This window comes from Artibeus jamaicensis, unplaced genomic scaffold, assembly GCF_021234435.1.
Source record: "Artibeus jamaicensis isolate MK-2021 breed Jamaican fruit bat unplaced genomic scaffold, CSHL_Jam_final scaffold_537, whole genome shotgun sequence".
NCBI lineage: Eukaryota > Metazoa > Chordata > Mammalia > Chiroptera > Phyllostomidae > Artibeus > Artibeus jamaicensis.
Window position 1 is genome coordinate 14,419,545 of NW_026522047.1, and position 19,574 is coordinate 14,439,118.

Here is a 19,574-nt window from a genome sequence, read left to right on the forward strand (position 1 = left end):
ACTGCGGTCCTGGCTGGTTCCTCAGTTACCTAGTCCAGGTACGTTTTCTTAAGGTTCTACTTTGTAACAAATTCTGGACTAGGTATTGGGGAGTGGGAACAGGGGGACACAGTGGTGACACTTCTCATAGGGCTTAAATGTTGGTGTCAGAGAGAGAAAATAAGACGTAGAGGTTAGCTAATCAGCCTGGGGGTGTATATAAATGGTACTACAAACAGAGAAAACTGTGTGGGACAGGGGACCTGGCACGTCTGTGTGTGTGCAGAGGGGTCAAGCCTTCGGCGTTTCGCCGGACGGTGAGGGAAGGCCTTTCTGAAGGCCACGCTATGGCGGAGCTTTCTCAATTGTGGTATACGTACTAACTAGTATGAGACATCCTTTTACCTGGAATGCGGGGCGACACATTTTTACATCAAATTTAGCGCCTATTTTCTTGTAGTTTTTTAAATGTACTGTGTATTACAATCTAACTGCAGCATATGCAAGCTACATTCTTCAGGACACGAATGCTCTGGAGGACGCAGAGCAGGAGCGCAGAACAAAAGGGCCAGCGCTCGGGTGGGCTCCCCATTACCCCTTGGGGTGGGGAGGGTGGGTCTGAGAGTGACCACAAGGGGCTCTCTGAGGTCACTCTGCTGGAAGGCAGTGAGTCTCCTGTCCCCTGGCTCCTCTGCTCAGCACAGTGGTTCTGGCTGGGAAGGCGCTGCCCCTCAGGGGACACCTGGCTGTGTCTACAGGAGGCTCTGCTGGCATTTTGTGGGTAGGTGCTACTCGACATGTCGGTACACAGGAACGTCATGACACATCCTGCAGAGCACAGGACAGCCCTGCACGTGGAATTATTCAGTCCACAATGCCAACAGTGCCAAGGGCGAGAAACTGGCTGTAGTGAAGTGACAATTCTCATGACCATCAAGTCTTTACTATTATTTAGCAGCCAGTAAAACAATTATTAGTGCAGACCATCTGAGCCATTTACCTGGCAATACCCTATGTTCGGGTTTCGAAAAGCGTAAGCTGTCAAGACCCTCCGCAGAGCAGCGATGCCCATCTCGTTCTGGAAAGCAGGGTGTTCTGGGAGGGAGCGGTGTAAGTCCCTCTCGATCTCCTCTGTGGCCAGATTGTACTTCCCCATGGACTTCTCCACCAGGTCCCCATAGTACCCAGGGTGCGTAGCCTTCTCGTTGATGGCCCCTGGGAAATACCCAACAGACACCACATCAAAAAGCCGGAGTCCTGCCCTTGGTCTACAGCCTCAACTCACCCACCGAAACTCTTCACTTTCCCAACCATTCAAAGAACATGTGTGAAATGACAATAAAGCCCCACGGGTATTGTGGGGCGCTGCAATCCCAGCTCATGGGGACACTTGGATGGGGCCCCTCTGTCTCCGCTCCACAGTAAACTGGATGTTTAAAAACCTTGGAAGGGGGAGGGAGGTGTCCCAGCTGAGCAGCTGTGTCTGAGCAACTTCCACAGAGCACCCCAAGGGGGCGCTGATGAGCAGGAGAGCAAGGTACCTGCAGAGTAAGCTGAGCCAGGGCCTCAGCCCTCCGTTCAAACACAGCAGCTCTGCTTTTTTACTTGGTGCGGTTTCCCTTAAGTGCTTGCTTGAAAAAGGAGTTTTGCTTCTCAGAACAAGTATAAAAGCTGGCAAAATGTAAGCTCTGGAGACATTAAATAGCCCTACTGAGGAGCATGAAGGCGTATGGAGAGGTGGTAATGGGATATCTGGAGGGGTTGTTAAATTGCAGGGTGCTGGGGTTCCTGGCAGGGGTGAACCCCTGCTATGGAGGGAGCCCTCAGGGGGCAGGCGGCGGGGGTGGGGTGGGCCGCGAAAGGTCCATTTTAGATCTCAAAGAGAGAAAAACCCTGTATACAAATTTCTAAACTTAAGTATAATTATATATAACTTATGTAAGTATAGATTATACTTTTCTGTAAGTTATATAAGTATAATTTATATAAAGTGTAAACTACATATACATACCTATAAAATATATACAAAATACACACACACATGTTATATAACGTATATATGCATGCATGTGGAAACCTATACATATATTCATTCATATTTCACCGTTTAGATATCAGAGCCCCTGGGCTGTCCCATCCTTGTCCCTGAAGGTCACCCAGAGAGCCAGCACTGCCTGTCACGTTTGTCCTGGATGAGGCTGTCTGGCCGACAGACACTTATCTCTGGCTCTCACTCTGTTCTCAAGGGAGATCTTCCGAGGCCTCGTTGCTGTTTGGCCTGCACTGCCCCTCAGTGGGGACACAGGGACCGGCAAACACAGGGCCCTAAGGGTCGTGGGAAGCAGGGCAGGACCCAGGTGGGGCGCCCCTGTAGGGAGTTGGCTCTCTGGAGGAGCAAGCTGGCTTCCACGTGACACCTCCCCCCCACCCCCAGGGAACAGGCCGGAAACAGGAGCTCGGCTGGTTATCCACCCAGTCAAGGCGGCGTGTGGACCACTCAGCCTCCGGCCTCTCCAAGTGCATCACAGTTAAAGATTAGATACTGGGTCTAACTGATGCCTCTGGGGCAGTGTGCACTGCTCGTCATTTCCTAGTGCTCATTTCCAGTTTGTTTGTTTTTTTGTCTGCAACGTGCTATATATAACTTCTAATTTGAATAAGGAAAACAAAAACAGAATTTTGGGTTCTGTCAGCAATCTGAATCAGGTGGTTGGGGTGACTGGTTCTCCGAACACAGGAAGACACAGGACGGGACAGTGAGGATCACGTTTGGGTTCTAAATGAGGGGCTGTGGCTGCTCTACTCAAAAAAATGAAAAGCGAGACCCGTAAGTGAAGACAGAACAAACTGGTTCCACATGAACCACGTAAAGCCAGTTATTTTCCCGGATTCGTCTCCCTGCCTCTGAGGTGTTGCTACATCTCATTATGGGCAGCTGTCATAGACATCTGCTTTTAGAAAGCGCCGTGAGGACTTTTTATTGGTAAGTCTTTCCTGTCATTCTTGGAAACTCTTCTAACTTTAATGTCACTTTTTAAATGAAAGGCTTTGCTAACAGCATGAGAGTCAGAACATCCTGGGTTCAAATTAAAATATTCACATCTCCCTGTTTGGAATGATTGCATTTTAAGCCTCTGGCCAAGCAGAGCAGCTGAGTCATACATTAAAGACCAGTGACAGCTGCAGGAAGCCCTGGGCTTTGTGACAGAATGGCCTGGGAAGAAGGAACCCGGAGGACCTCCGGGTTCTGACGTAGGGCTCCAGGGCCTGACCTGCAATGCAGGGTTACATTCAGGCAACAGCATGGCTGGTGGACCAGTGAAGGGGGCCACATCTTTCCCACGGGGCCACGATTTGTCCGCTGTGTCCTTCCTATCTCCCACTCGGAACCTGACTATGGTTTGTGAGGACTTCCAGTTCCGGTGCAGACTCTGCTCCCCGCTTCATCTCCAGTGATAACCATAAACTTAGGCGGTGGCCAAAGTCAAGGACAAGGTTTCCCTGCTCCTCCATTTCTTCCTTATCTCCACCCCAGTGACGGCCCTGACCACGTGGACACACTTGAACATGATCAGTGAGGTCGGCACAGCTGGGAGAGGAAAAAGGATGCCCCAAATCACAGAAGATGATCCTCTATCCCTTCGAGTTCTCTCTCTTTTTTTCAGCTAAAATAATGTTAGTAAAGAAACAGAAGAGGTTATCAGGACTCCAAGGTGGAAGCTTTAACATTCAGGCCACTGGATATGTGTCCTGTATTTTTACCGAGGGACTCCAACGCTCTGGCGAGGAAAGGAGACGTAGCTCAGCAATGGGGTTTGCGTATCTGAAAGAGCCCTCATGCCTGACGGAGGGCGAGGGGGAGCCCTGCGGTCCCGTGGACCCAGGGCCAGCGCCGCCCTGTCCCAGCCCGGCCGTACCTGAGAGCAGCAGCCAGAGCTCGCCACGCATGCTCTCCGGGATGCCCTTCAGTACCAGCTCCCTCGTTCTCTCTGTGCGGTACATGCAGATCCCCTGCCCGTACTCGGCGAAGTGGATCTTCCAGGCCTGCTCCTTCAGAAACTCCTTGGCCTGAAAGAAGTAACGGTGTGTGACTACATCCCAAAGTCCTTCAAGGACAGAGGGAAGCTCGGGACACTCTCCCTAGTGAACGGAGTGGCGGAGGCCGGGACAGAACCCGACCTTCGAGGGTGAAGAGCCCAGCTTTTGGGGCGTCCTCCCCTAACTGGACCCATCTATCACACCCTGCTGGTCTGTCACGGAGCTTTCTGGCCCCGAGTCAAGACTCCTCTTCCCCGAGACAGGTGAGCAGAATGCAAGTTATACTAATGGTTTCATGTCTGTGTCTCGGGTCAAAGTAAGTTCTGTTTTTTTAAATGTGCACTGGGAACTTCTCTGCTGGTTGACTTAAACAACTGTGAAATCGAGACAAAAAAAGTCTCCCGTACCCTCTAAAACTCCATCCACGAAAAGCCACTCTGAATGACAAACTTAATGACATATTGACAGGATCTGCTTTACATATAAGAAACTGTCTATTCACATAAATATTTAATGAAAGCTTCGGGGAATGCAGGAGGGACCCACCAATTTCGGGTTGAATTCCTCGGGGGACCGCCGCCGATACATGGTCATCAGGGTCTGTGTGGCCGTGGGGACGCTGTTGCCGTTCAGGTTGAACTGGCGGTCCCCCTCGGCATCAGAGCTCGAGTTTTTCTGGGGGCTGGAGGACACGAGGCTGCTGGGCCGGGAATACACCTGCAGATGAAGACGGGAACAAGACACTGCAGACAGGAAGGGTTTGCCCGGCAGCCCTTCGGTGTCCCCTACAGACAACAAGGGCTATGTCATGGTTCCCGAGATGTTTCTTGCTTTGCAAAGAACAGAAGAATGGCAGCAAGCCAGCATTTGGGTGAAAATTAGACAGGCACATGGGCCACAGGCTACAGAACTTCTATCCTCAAAGGAGGTTTTCCCTGGATTGCAGCAGCATTTTTGCAACAAACTGGTTGGCCATTTGTCTCTCTGATTGGCATGTATGCAAAGCATGCTGTGGTTGAATCTGCTGCTTATGGGACCACCTCCCTCCCCTCCTCTCTAGTTGCCGGTGCCTCCAAAATGCCCCCAGAAGCTGGGGGCAGGGACACAGGGACAGGAATGTTACTTGTCAGCTCATCATTATTACAACATGTTTTAGCTGCCAGTAACTTGCTGTGACTTGAGCACGTGACATATCTTCTAGGTCCCATTCCCAACAAAGTTGCTATATGGGCCAGAGCCACCGGTTGTGTAACCTGGACAAAGGACTTAATAATTCTTCCACCATAAAATAAGGTTAGATCAGCTGATCTGTGAGGTCCTTCTGCTCAGCTCTGTGGTCCCCAGTGCACATGCCACGAGATTTAAATGAGATGCTGCTCTTGGCAGGGGTGTAGGTGGTGCATCCTAGCTCAGCAGCAGACAAAACAGGCAAGGAGGTGAACCCTTCAGGAACAGGGAGAACCCAAACCTTCACAGACCTCGTCGTCCGAACTGTTGTAGCTCCCTGCAAACTCTTTGTCCGAGTATATTTTGGAGGTCGTCTGTTGCAGGAAATCAGAGATCCTCTGCACTAGAAAGTCTCTGTCTTTCAAATTGGCGAAGAGGAAAGTCATCCTGTTCCTGGTGCTGATGGATAAAGGACTGGGGAGGACGCTGGAGCTGTCCGCCTTTTCTACAATCGTCACCTGAATGGAGACAGGAAACAGAGAGCGTTACTTTGCAGGGACTTCCAGCAGCAGCCCCTGACCAGCACCAAGGGCCCGTTGCAGCAAGGTCACGTTCTGTAGGAACCACACAGACCTTATGGAGGTGAACTGCGGTTCTCTGACTCTGTTCCAACCAAATCAAATGGCAAATCAAACTGCAGCTCATACCAGAAGCTAGGATCCTCTTGCTCATTTTTCTAAGTCATTACCTCTAAACTTAGAGTGATTTTATGCCCCAGGAGACACTGGGCCACATCTGGAGGCATCCTGGGTTGTCACAGTGGAGGGTACAGTCAGCAGGCATCTCGTAGACAGAGGCCAGGATGCTGCTAGACAACATACCGTGCACAGGACGGCCTGCCCCCAACAAGGTCCAGCCCAAGACATCCACAGGGGCAGGGCTGAGAAACCTGGTTGTGAAAGAATGCTTTGGTTTTCATTAAAATTTCATGGAGCCATAAAGGAGAGGACTCCTAGCTGCTGCATTATGCATACGAGACAGAAAACAGTAAAATGAATCGGGTAAAATGAATCCCGATTCATTGTACTCAGCTTAACGTAGGGATGGTTTTGAAAACACCGGCCATCCTTCAAACATTTCATTTGGACTCCAGGGCCCTTTGCCGCCTTCACCCTCTACCTCTTCAATGTTTTAAAGGCTTGATTCTGGACATGATGTAAACAGCTTACCTGCAACCCCATCTGCACTAGGGGACTGTGTGTGTGTGTGTGTGTGTGTGTGTGTGTGTGATGAGTATGTCAACCGCATCAGGAGAGGTACTGTACAAAAGGGAGACATCTGTTTTAGCTCTGAAGACATACATTGGTGGTTTATAATAGGATTTTCATCAACTGGAAACTAGGATAAGTGCATTAAAACTTTTTTTCTTTAGCACATTAGGGAAAAAGAAAACCTCAAGGCAAGCCCTAGATAAATGGTTTATTTGCAGCGGCTCTGACAATATAATGAAAGCTTTCACCCCCCTCCTCATTTCTACCTGCAAGCAGTCTAGACAGGGCCCCCTTCGACCTCTTCATCAGCATGTTCCTGTGAAACGCATTCCTTCAAAGCAGAACTTTTACAACTTTTCTCTCCCTTTCAAGGCTAAGGAGCCTGTAGGCGTTGCCTAAAAGGTGCAGGGCCCTCATGCAAAGTGGCCTGTCTGGTACCCACCGAGGGACCAGTTGCAGGACCCGACTCCTGCTCTTGGGTTTTATAAGTACATACAGTTTGATACATATTTCAAAGGACTCCTCTGGAATGCTTGGATGGAGCTGCACATAATAGCTTTCTTTTGTCCCTGATGCAAAAAGAAAAAGAAGCTAGAGAAATGGGGGGAAAACCCCCCATTTCCCATGACCCTTAGGGCATGTTAAATCATGCTTATTTTTAAAAGCTCCTTTTCTCACAACAATTTTTTTTTCTGATTCTTTTGGCCCCCAGGTGTCAGGACTAAATAACAGACTGCCAAGGGGATTAAAGATCCACATTCTGGACTAAAAACCCTTGAGTCAAGTGGACCTTGATGAAGTTCAAGTGGGAAGTCTTGATCTGGCTGGACCATCAATACAGAAATAGGCAGTGACCCTCCACATAAAACATATGAATGCTCACACGGGTGAGAAAATACTTGTCACTAACCAGTGACAAATTCTACGTGACTTGTAGCCCTTAAGCTTTGTGTTTAGGAAATGGCGACAGCTACATTCTAGTATTCTCAGGTTTAATGAGACACATTTTCGTTGCCTTGGATTATAAAATGGGCTAGAACTTAATCAAGTCTTGGAGTTTCATATGCAACATTTACAAGGTCATTTATGATTTTTTTTAAAGGCTTCATCTGGAATCTCTATCTCATGAGGAACCTAATTAGTTCACTTTATCGCCCTGCTTTGCTGCCTCAGAAATTTCTCCAAAATCTGTAGCAACAGGATTCTGTGTAATCATTCACCATCTGTCGATTCGTCTACCTTGAGCCTGGACGTGCAATTTAGGTTAATAATCTCCAGTCAGTATTTCTGTTTAGTTATAAAAAAATTAAACAAAACAATTCCTAGTCTATCTGATGCTAAAAATGGCCATTCTACATAGAATTTAACCTCCTCATGGAGGCCCCTGCTGACCCACTGGCTTAACTCAGATACTAAAGGTGCGCAGCCCACAGGGCAGCCCCTCTCCAAGAGATCCCGGCAGGAGGCGGGGCCCACCCCTGGGCTGTATGATTGTCATTACCAAAGGGTAATAAAAATTACATTAAGTCCATTGTTTCTTCCCTTAGTTGGGTGAGGGCCCGACTGTTAATACGGCTCAAAGTCTGGCCAGGTGAAGGGGAAGGCACTGCTGCTGGTTCACTGGGCGAATATTCCTTCGAAGCCGCATCCTCCAACCCCAACACGCTTTCTTTCTACAGGCCACTCCACTGCTGCCCTGCTCTGACTCACCTGCAACATGACGACGGAGTCATCTCTGCCTGACCGCCTGCTAGGAAAGCGGCAGGCGGAAGGTGGGCTGGGAATACCAACCCCCATTCTCCGCGCCAGCCCAGTGACGTAAGCACGGCTGCTGGTCCCACGCCCTTGGCAGGCAGTGGGCCGGAGAGCAGACATCCTGCCCGCACCCCTGCGCCCTCACTGCCCATCTCCCTCCGGGTCAGAGAGCGAGGGCTCACTCAGGTTCATAAACAGCACATGCACGCTACATTGCTGACCCCAAGATGATGGTTTCCCTGGCTCTTTCAGGCAGCTCTGTCCTATGCACTCAGGTAGTGCTTGATGAAGAAAATTGGGTCAGGGACAGGTTATAGCAAAGAAGGTGAGTTAGGTGGAAAAGTTCTGAAATCCAGTTTAGAGTCAAATGGAAATACTGTCAAATTTCCCACCTCAGAATTCACCACCCGCAAAGCACCTTGGCCTTAAAAAGTGTTGTAATGCTAGTTAGCTCCTCCTATTAAGAGAAACTGAATGTGTCCATTGCTTGACATTTTCCATTCTTTTAGTCCACCAATTCAGCTTCTAGGAATGTACAATGTCAAGAAAAGTACAAATATAATTGGGAGAAAACTAAAAGTAATGCAAAGGTCCAGTCATAGGTAACGGAACCTACCAAGTATATATCCATTTAATGAAATAATATGTAGTCATAAAAAATTACATCATAGAAGATTATTTAGTGATATAGGGAAGTTTGAATATATACTCCCCATCAAAGGAAATAAGCAAAAATTAAAAACCCCCTTTGTTTCAAACTAAATGACATCAGTGATACACACACACAGCAAAGCGCAGACCGAGCCTGGAGACCGGCTCAGCCGAGTGTTCCCAGGGGTGCTCTCTGACGGTGGAATGAGGGGTGAATTTTGTTTTCTTTTCACTTGTCTGCACTTCTACAAATTTTGTGGCAGTGGTGATATTGCTTCCATATTTTTTTTAAAGAAAAGAAGGCAGAGAGACACTTGAATCCTTTACTACAGGGAATCCTAGCCAAGGGCCTGTCTTAACCACCAAAGCTTCTAGCCACCTTCACTTCCAGAAGAGGATGAGGGTGGGCTGAATGTCTCCAGGTCTGCAGCGGCAAGACGGCCAGCCCCTGACCTTCTCGTTGGGAGTCCCTCCCCAACCCACCCCCCCTGCACCCCAACAGCAAGGCTTCCACTCAAGCACCACTGGGAAGGTGTGATAGAAGCTTCCTCCGCCCCAGACACAACACAAATGCTTCCTGGTTTTGATGCACATGACAGTTGGCCCAGAACTTTATTAAAATCCAGATTCTAGAACTTGCAGGCAATCAGCCTTGGCAGCTCTAGGGTGGGCTTAGGAATCTGCCCTGTGGCCCACAGCCCTGGTGGGCGCCGTGCTGGGCACCGGAGGGCCAGATGGAAACCACACAGGGCTTTCTGATTCACAACCGTCTCCTTTAGACCAAGCTGCTCTCAGGCTGTGAGCCAGGTATAGTAACTACATTTTCTAGGGTCTGTATTTGATGCTTTGACACCCTGGGGCCTCGCAGACCCCAGTAGGACCACCCTTCCAGAGTCAAACACTCCTACAGACTCCCCGGGGAGCAGGCCTTTCACGGGCAAACCGGCCCCTCCAGAGCCCTCACCCTGGCCACCTCCTCTGTCCAGCCCTCGCACCCCATTCAGGACCACACTGTTCACCTTCCCTAAACCCCAGGGCTGGGCACCAGATCACGAGGAACAGCCCCGGGGCCCCGGAGCCCACTGAAGTTCGTCAGGCCAGCCAGCACCAAGCCCGCTTCCCCCGCCCCACCTGTTCCTTCCCTTGGGAACCACAATAAACAGTCTGACCCAGGGCTTCTGCCTGCTGAGCGACCCCGGTGCTGCTGACCCCGGGGAGCCCCATCACTCCTCCCCACAGGATCTGTGAGTCTAACAATCGGTCTGTTCCTTCTTTCTTTTTTGATTTTACTATTTTATTCACGCATTCACTTTATTGGGGTGATACTGATTAATAAAATTACATAGATTTTGGTTGTACAATTCTATAGTCCATCACCTGTATACTGTGTTGTGGGTTTACAGTTCCGAGGGACCCATCTGGTGGCAGTCACCTGCTGACCCGCTGGCCTCCCCACACCTGAACAGCAATGAAATCCCCACTGTAAACACTAGGCTGCCACTGGAAGAACTCTGGCGGGTCCCACACTCCCTTCGATCAATGGTGACACACGAAAGGGTGGCAGGTGTGACCAAAGAATCACAAGCATTCACTTATGGTTAAAAGCCAGGCGGCTTCTGGTAAAGATATTCCTGGTCCACACAGAACAGTACTCACTGCAAATGAAACTTAAAACCCCCATTGGTCCGACGCTTACCTCCCGCAGTGGGATGATGAGGCTGCACAGGTTTTCCTCCTTGCTGGTAAAGCAGATGTAATTCGTGGACACAAACATTTGCCCCAAGATGTGCATCTTGTTGAATGGAGTCCACAGCGTGCAGTCCGTGTGGCCGTCTAATTTCTCGTCCTTGGGCAGCCGGAAGAGGGCTCGGTACCTCTCGCTCTTGGCCCTGGCATCCAGGTCGCTGGAAAAGCGTGACAACAACTCAATCTCATGTCGAAGAAGTGTCTCCTGCCTTCCAAATGGCACGGCCACGGTAATTCCCCACCCACCCCTCCCCCCACCTTGATCTTGCAGGACTTGGCCCTACCTTCTTGGCTTTCTACTGGTGCTAACACCTACCCAGGACCCAAAAGTACAATAAAGTCATTTTAGTACAGTGAGGTCCCTTGTGTAGTCAGTTTATAGTCAATGTGTGCAAATGCTGGAGAATCTCAAGGAAACTAGGCCTGGACAGGAAATCCACTCTTTTTCTAAAGGAATACAACAATTTATTTCTAAAGAGATTATTACATTTATACTTCTCCAGAGCCATTTGGGGAGGGGGAGGGTAGGCTTGGCTTCTAAGAAAGTCCCAGTGAGAATGCAAACCAGCCTCTTGAACCTGCCGGTGTCCCTGTCCACTCTACATGGACAACGGAATGGCCTGCAGTTCAGGAACAACCCACCTGAGGGACAACTCACAGACGGTCCCAGCCTCGGCTGGGGCCTCTGTCAACTGCACCCTTTCCCCTGACTTCCTCTGTCCTGTTCGTCTTACAGGTCGTTGCGACCTCTCCCCTCAGCTCTGTCCAACCTTGGCCTCTTGGTGGTCTGGCTTCTAGCTTCACAGAGCAGAGCACTCGGCAGGAGCCCTCTCCCTCTATCTCCCAAACTGCCTCCATCCCCACGACTCTTCCCTCCCTTCCCTGTTTCAATAGGACAGATCGCTGCACACATCAGCACCCTCTTCTACGCCTACCAGATGTCACTTCTAAAGTTACTTGTTGTCTTATCTTTTATCTCCTGTCCCTGTACCCACCTTCACCAACACACTCTTCCCATCGTACCCTGTATTCAAATCTTCCACATTCCAGAAAGAGCAGCGCCCCTCCTGTCCCACTGCATTTTTTAAAAATCGGCCTGCACTCGCCTGGTTCCCCTGCCTTCATTTGCTACTTAATCCCCCGCAGTGACCCCCTTCATCCTCCACCACTCGACTGAGACATTTCTCCGATCACCGAAGACGCCTTCCCGGCGGTGGCCTTTGTCAGGTTCCAACTTCTGGCCGTGGGCCAGGACTTCCAGTTCCCCAGGTTACCTGTCCAATGCCCAGCTGGCTGTGCTGTGGGCAACTCACCTGGACAGGCCAAAACTGAGCTCTCACATCCCTGGACGTGCTCGTCCCTCACTCCCCGCCTCGGCTCGGGGCAGCCGCACACTTACAGTCACACTGCAGCGTCGCCGTTCCCTGCGCCCTCTCTAGCTCTTCCTCCACGGCCACACTTCAGGCTTCTCTGCAGTCTCTGGACTTCCCTCGCTCTGAGCTTCCCCATCATGTCATTCCTTCTGCTGCCAACAGCCATCCGCTGAACCTGAAGGCAGCGCCGACTGCCCCCGAGACGCCAGCTCCCAGCAGTCTCCCCCGAGAGGCTGTGCCCACCCTCTGCCCCGTTTTCCCGTGGTGTGCCCACCGCATGCTGCACATGGGGCCAGAAGAGCCGGCCACATCTGTCCCACTCACTGCGCGGTGAGGGCCACAGGGTGCCTTTTCCGATTTTGTATCTATACCCAGGAAAGCATTTGGAGCCCTTGAGGTGTTCAGAAAACATCAAGTTTCATAAACGCATGCATGGGTTTCTTGTTTCTAAAGGCTGGAAGACTCGGCCTCTGTCACCTACCGTTTCAGAGCGGACACTTTTTTAGGAGATTTCTTCTTCAGTTTGGGCAGGGACCGGTCCTGCTCGAATCCCTCGTTGTCTAAGAGCTGCCTCATGGCTATGTTGGCGAGCTGCTCCATCAACTTGAAGGTCTCATTGATGTTGAGGAAGACGGAGAAGAAATGTTCACTGGACCGCGTGCTCACTTTGATCACGTCGGGTAGGAGCAGCGTGGCGTTCTTCTCGAGCTGAGTGATGTCCACCCACCGGATGACCAGCTTGGCTGTGTGCGGGGAACGAGACTCGGTCAACACCTGGTTCCTGAAAACACCCCCGAGACACTGTGACCTCACACCCCCAACCCCCAGCTGTGCTGAACAACTTCGCGTCCGCGTGCCCACATCTGTCATTGTTTTGTTTGTCCATGATGGGACAAATTCAGACCACGTAAATCCTGAGTTCACGGTATCACCAATTTAAGTCCACGTCTACTGAATTAATTATACCTTCGGTGAATATTACTCAATGACCACATTTTTTACAAATGCTGAACTGAAAATAAGTCACTTGTTAAATAGTTAAAAGACAAAAGCTGACCCAGCCACAATTATAGATTTATTTCTGCTACGTTGGATGTGGTTTATGAGTTCAGGGCGAGCCTTTGGAGACTTTCCAAAGCTGCCCTCTGGAATTTGAGACAACTCACCTTCCCTGCCCATGAGAAAAGAATAAAAGCAAAGGTGGTTAATGCTGAGGTACATCCAACCCTGCCGGGGGACCTTCCCCTTCCAGTAGCTGCAAGAGTAATAGTTGACGAGCTTCTCCTCCTCGGGCATCCCGAACAGCCGGTGGAACTTCACGATGGCCTCCTTAAACTTCTCTGTGTCATCATCTTCCTTGACGTCATTGATTTTGTTGTACTCGGCGATGATGCCCTGGCAGGGGGGAGACACAAAGGACACGCCCGGGGTTACTATGACGACAGCTGCTTTGTCCTGTGTGCTGTCCATGTTGGAAGGAAAAGGAACAGTCTCCAGGGCTAGAAGTTTGTTTAAAAAAATTGAAGGATTATTTTCAAAGGCAACCCCCCAATTCTAAGCCAATTAACAAGTAGCATTTGGGTATAATAAGATTTTCAAAATAACAATATAGATCTTATTATCTGTTCATTGGTGCTCATTATTTTATTAAGTTCACTTAAGATAGAGCCCATACATTTATTTTATAAATGAGGAAGTGTAAAGATTTCACTGGTTCTATTGATTTTCCCAGCTTATCATGACAGTGCTCTGAAAGGTTAATATCTGCCTTTCTCAAAAAATCAACAAACATTTATCATGAATGGACAAGGAAGGACAGACAGACCAGCAGAAGGTATGCCACCAACTGACACTTGGCCACAACCCCACGGTCTCAGGGCCGAGCACAATGCCAGGGAACCCAGAGGGAAGGAACAAGCTACTGTTCGATCTGCCGGGAGCCTGAGAAGCCACTTCACCGTCACCCACTCTCTCCGCACCCCCAGTAAACCGGCTCCTGCACGGGTCTCGGGATGAAAGTGCTCTCTGGATGGGCCCCTCTGACTGCGTGGTCACCAGACCCCCCCCTCAGCTCATCTTCGCTCTGATCTCAGGGCGGCAGAGGAGAGCACAGGCTTTCAAGCACAGAAGCTGGGGAACCGCTTGGGCTCTCCGCGAAATGATGAACCCTCCACGTGCCACGGACAGAAAACTGCAACTGCCTCGTCCTTGGATCCCCTGGCTGCGGGCTCTTCTCCTTCCAGTCCATCCGAGATGCCTCTTCCTAATTAATCTCCCGAATGCTTTTTTTGACTACCAAATTCTCATGGTGAAAATCCACAGTGGTTCCCTACCGGCACCAGTCTAAACTCCAAACGTCTCCACCACCCGCACCTGGGACCCACAGTCAGGCTCCCACCTGCAGGCAGAGTAAGGAGAACAGGGAGGGAACGGCGCATCACAAACGAATGACACTCGTGAGTTCTGGGTGGAAAACATTAAGTTCAGACTCCGCTACCCAAAGATCTAGTGAACAGCACATTCAAGGATGATCACTTAAATTTTAAAAGGAAAATGTTTTTAAAAAGGAGAAGACTTAACAGAACAGAGCACTGAGAAACCGCACTCTGAAATATTTTGGAGCGTCATAGTCACTCACACAAGCGGACCAGGCCTTGCCAACTACGTTCGCCCAGTGAGCCTGACTCCCCACAAAGCTCCAGTCCCAAATGCCAGGAAACACTTAAATGACCAAGCACAGGAGACGCTGAATTAACTGTGGTGCATGCACACATAACAGGCAGCTTTAAAAAATAAAGAACTTAGTCCTGACTGGTGTGGCTCAGTGGACTGAGCGACAGAGGATCTCGGTTCGATTCCCAGTCAGGGCACATGCCTGGGTTGCAGGCCAGTTCCCGGCAGGGGACACACAAGAGGCAACCATACACTGATATTTCTCTCCCTCTCTCCTTCCCTTCCCCTCTAAAAATAAATAAAAATATATATTTTAAAGATTTTATTATTTATTTATCTTTAGAAGGGAAGGGAAGGAGAGAAGGAGAGAAATATCGATGTATAGTTGCTTCTGGTACATCCCCTGCTGGGAACTGGCCCCTGCTAGGAACTGGCCTGCAACCCGCCAATGTGCCCTGACTGGGAATCAAACTGCAATCATCTGTTTAAATAAAAATATTTTTTTAAATAAATAAAAAATAAAGAACTAAAGGCAACCTAGGACCCTGCATTGGACCATGGAATTAAAAATAAAAAATAAAAGGCCGTAAAGTGGAAAAACTGGTAAAACCCGAGTAAAACCTGCAGACTGGTCAAGAATGTCCCGCTGCTGTTTCTGTGTCTGTATTCTGCCGTGGGTGTGGGAGGTTAGCATTTGGGGAGGCCAAGCGCAGGGACTATGGGAATTCTCTGCTCTGTCTCCACCGTTCTTCTGCAAATCCAAAAATAAGTTCAAACTGAAAAATAGAACTATTAAAGTTACCAACAACTACATGGCCATTCTCTATGGAGTGTTACCCAGGAGTAATTAAGTGAGAAAAACAAATGCAAAGGAACATATCCGTGGAGTCTCACGTGCAGGAATTGAGGAAGTAAGAGAAGTACACATACCTGAGTGTTTGTACAACTTTCCCTAAGCTTTATGTGGTTTCCAGTGGAAACGTTTAACAACAAAGCGAAACCCACCTGTATTTTCCCTCTCACGAACGTGGTGATATCGTTCTCGTTCTCGAAGATGGACAGGGTCTGTAGCAGGTTCTGCTCCAGCCATTCCCAGTGTTCCGTGATTTCCTTTCTGAAACCACCTGCAGGAATGTAAAAATGATAATAATAAATGTCAGAATTTAAAAGATTCCTAAAAAGCCAGGCGCATGTCATCAATATTCAATGCAACCGACGGAGAAGATTTAGCTCTGCCTCTAAATGCTTTCTCGCCTCCGCAGACACACCAGGACACTCAAGGAGGGGCAACCCAAGAGGAAGGACAGGAAGTCTTCACTTCACGTCTTCAATGGGCCCTGAGACTTCAAGTGAAACGATGTATAATGAAACCAGCTTTCTCACGGGCTAATTGAGGTAAACTAAAGGGAAGGTGCTACAGCATCTGATCAGGGTTGTTCCGATGCTGCCCGAGGTCCTGCTGCACCGTGTTTCGGTCAAGTCCAAGGAGGTGAGTCCAGAAGCATTTGGGACACTTTCAGACAAAAGGCAGCAACACCCCCCACCCCCTTTCCTGGACTGAGAGTTTAGCGCTTCCTGCCTCTTCTCTCCTTCCTACAACCTGCACCTCGCAGGGTAACGCAGACCCGTCAGGACACTGGGTTACAGGATTTGGCTGCAATGGTATGGGAGGGCTTTGGTATGCCGCCGGGGCCCTGCAGTAACCTCCTACAATGGGCAAAAATGATCCTCACTCCCTTTCAATTATGAATGAGATGTGAAGATGGACGATCACTGGGGAATAGCAGCCCGGCTCCCACAAGCACAGCTGCCTTGAAAATGTAACGGGATGAGGTCATCCTCACAGCTGCCCTTCAAGTCACTCCACTTGGGCCAGTAACAAGAAGCCAGAGTCAACTCGCTGGGCCACCTCCGAATTGAGAGCCCCCTGGCCACGCCACGCTGGTCACCAGCGTGCCTCCCCACCCGCCACTGGTGCAGCATGAGGAGGGAGCTCTCGGAAGAGGCCGCAGGACCCTGGGGTGAACTGCCTTCCTTTTTCTGGGATGATTAATGATCCTGCAGAAAGAGTGTCTTAAAATAAGTCATCTATCACAGATGTAAGTTGTGTAGATAGCACAGTCATTGTACCATAGATGGAAATTGCGTGCACTGTTCATTGCATGCAGAATTAAAAAATGATTTTGTGACGCCACCGATTCACCCTTTCGGCCGCTCCTTAGATTTCCAAGTTACCTTTTTACTGATTCTTCAAAATGGCTTCTGTCAGTTCTTTGTTACCAGTAACTCAGTACATCTCGGAATGTCACCGACGCCCGACAGAGACAGAGCTGTGTCTACAGCGACGCTTGGAGCTCTGGGAGAGAACTGAACTCTCTCGGAGAATGAGGGGTTGCAGACCCACTGTACAAGGAGACCCCAAACCAGACAGAACCAAGTTCATTTCCTCTTTCTTTAAGTCCGAACACCACAGTACCTGCATGGCAGGCTCGTGGAGAAGACGGAAAGTGTATTTCTGAGTGGAGAGGCGGCCCTAGGAAAACACTGAAGAAGAGGCTGTTTGTAGCTCCCTCTGGGCATTTTTCACTCATTTGGGCAACAGTCAACCACACGAAAAAGCAATCAGTGACTCTGTACTACGATGTCAAGACAAGAGCTAGAAATCAGTATACCTGGCTCCCATCCCTTTCTGCATACCACCCAGCTGGGTGACTTTAAATATTTTGCTTAAATCTCTCTCTGTCTCAAATTCTTTATATGCAAACTGGAAATAAATGAGAAACAAACAAACAAAGGAGCCCATACATCGCCCAGAACAATGTGGTAAAAATGGCAAGGAATCGTGTCTGCAGATACATTTCAGAAAGTGGAAAACACTTTTCAGATGCAAAGAATAATGCTCATTTGGAATGTTTAGGGAATGAGTCATTTTGGAATTTGCCAGAAAGCTCTGAACCTTTTAGGCTTTAACATTTTAAACAACCATGGGGAAAACTGTTTATAGACGAGGAAGGATGTAGTATGCTTTTAAACATTTCTGATAATTATTTAAAAATTTAAAACAGAGAGCACCCTTCCTTGTCTGTAAACTCACTACTGTCACCAGCTGTGAACGGCTGTGATTGACGGGTGGAGTCCTGCCCAGGGCAAGGCCCCGCTGCCCCAACCGTACTTGGTGGCACTGTCAGATGTGTGTAGCTGAGGACAGAGGCCCTCCTGGGGGCTCACGGGACAGCTGCACTTCTGCAGACCTATCGGGCACAGCTCCCAGATGTGCCTTCCAGAGCTGGTTTTCACAGCTGCCCTGGCCCCGCCGGGCAGTCTGGCTGTTACTGGTATCTCACCATGCTCTGCCCTGTGCCAGGCGGTCATACCGGGGAACTTGACTTTAAAGTCCTTGTTCCATGGGTTGCAGAATCCAGCCACACACAGTTCAACCTCACTATTCCTCAGTTGTCCTGGATGGACTAGCACATCAGCTGTAAGTTCTAGTGCAGAACAGCTGTGCCTTCAGCTCTGTACACGCTGCCTTCAGTTTTCCTTATGCACATGTTCATAGAAGTACATGCCCCCCCACATACCCCCGTAGAAGCAGTATATACACATATGTACTCATTTAACAAACACTACCCGTATCTCTCATTTTTTATGGCATCATAAGGTTGACACGGCTGATCTTGTAGTGAAGTTCAATTTTACTGTCCACACTATCTATCACCTTGTCTCTGGCCCCAGGACATCCTGCCCCCTGCCCTCATCTCCACAATCTCCACCTTCTGCCACCCAGCGCCACATGCACCACTAGCTCCTTGGTCTGCTTCTCACTGCCTGAGACACGAACCCCCCACATTTCTGCCTTCGGTCCCCACCGCTGCTCCCTCTCCGACCACCGCTGCTGTGCTGTTTCTCCTCTGCCCTCCGACGCCTGCTGCTTCTCCCACACCCCTCAGTGCCGCAGGAAAAGGCTGGCCCTTCGGAGCTATCACTGGCCGCTCACGGCTCCCAGATGGAGGGCATGGACTGGGGATGCAAGTCCCAGCATCTCCCGGTCTCCAACTCTCGTCACCTCCTCGGGCTCTGGGCCTGTTGCTGGACTACCGAAGAGTCCGGCTACATCCAGACCTGGGACCCCAACGTCCCAGAAGACTGCTTTCCAGATAAGGAAGCATTTTGTGCACCATTGTAGACTATCGTTGTCCCCGTATAGTATTTGAGGGAAGAAAATGACCTCAATGTCATCAGCCAATGGTAGTTTCAGGAATTAACCATGGATTCCGATCTAAACCCTGGAGATAGCTCCAGAGAGAGTCACGGGAACGTGCCTTTTACACCGATATTTACTGCTCAAAGGCACCACATTTTCTGAACACTCCCCGAAGTGCACAAAGTGTAAAGGGGGACAGATGTTCGTTGTTCGCGGCCCCAGGTCCTGGAGTCTGAAGTCTTCAACTTGGTAGAAGCTATTTCTGAAAGCAGGTCCATTTCTCACCCCAGAACAAAGGGTCTGCATTACTTGTGCGCCACAGAGTGAATGTCCTAGTAACATTCTGGGGCTAGCTGTCACTTTCTCCGGACCCCTCCTTAGGAACCAGCGAGGCTCTAAAGGAGACACATTGGCATCCTAAGTGATCCTTGGAAATGGCTCTTTCATTTCTCCAGAAAATAAGCCAAGTGCAGCAGTATTTCAGGTCCTGGAAGTCTTATTTTGTTATTGCTTCAAGCGAGATAACAGGAAGCTCTTTCGCCCTGACTCTGAAAAGGGATAGGTTTGTTTAACCTGAAGTTTGAGCAAAATGTGTTGTGGACGCTCGGAAGAGAAGGGCTTGGCTGTAGCCTTTCTGGAAAGGGCTCGTTTACGGGGAGACGCAGTGGGAAAAACAGCTGGCCCGACTGCGCCATCAGCCGGAACAGCAAGGCGAGC

The 19,574-nt window shown here is 49.6% G+C and overlaps 1 protein-coding gene across 2 annotated transcripts in view; it reads right to left on the reverse strand.

Annotated features, from left to right (window-relative positions):
* TBC1D9 (TBC1 domain family member 9) overlaps positions 1-19,574 on the reverse strand; it is a 73,276-nt gene that overhangs the window by 18,326 nt on the left and 35,376 nt on the right. For both annotated transcript variants that reach the window (XM_053658281.1, XM_053658280.1), the window contains exons 3-10: positions 15,659-15,777; positions 13,147-13,375; positions 12,462-12,723; positions 10,558-10,765; positions 5,496-5,702; positions 4,564-4,734; positions 3,897-4,047; positions 980-1,194 (exon numbers count right to left, since the gene is read on the reverse strand). In XM_053658281.1, coding sequence (XP_053514256.1) covers positions 980-1,194; positions 3,897-4,047; positions 4,564-4,734; positions 5,496-5,702; positions 10,558-10,765; positions 12,462-12,723; positions 13,147-13,375; positions 15,659-15,777 — 1,562 coding nt within the window. The remainder of the gene's footprint in view (positions 1-979; positions 1,195-3,896; positions 4,048-4,563; positions 4,735-5,495; positions 5,703-10,557; positions 10,766-12,461; positions 12,724-13,146; positions 13,376-15,658; positions 15,778-19,574) is intronic.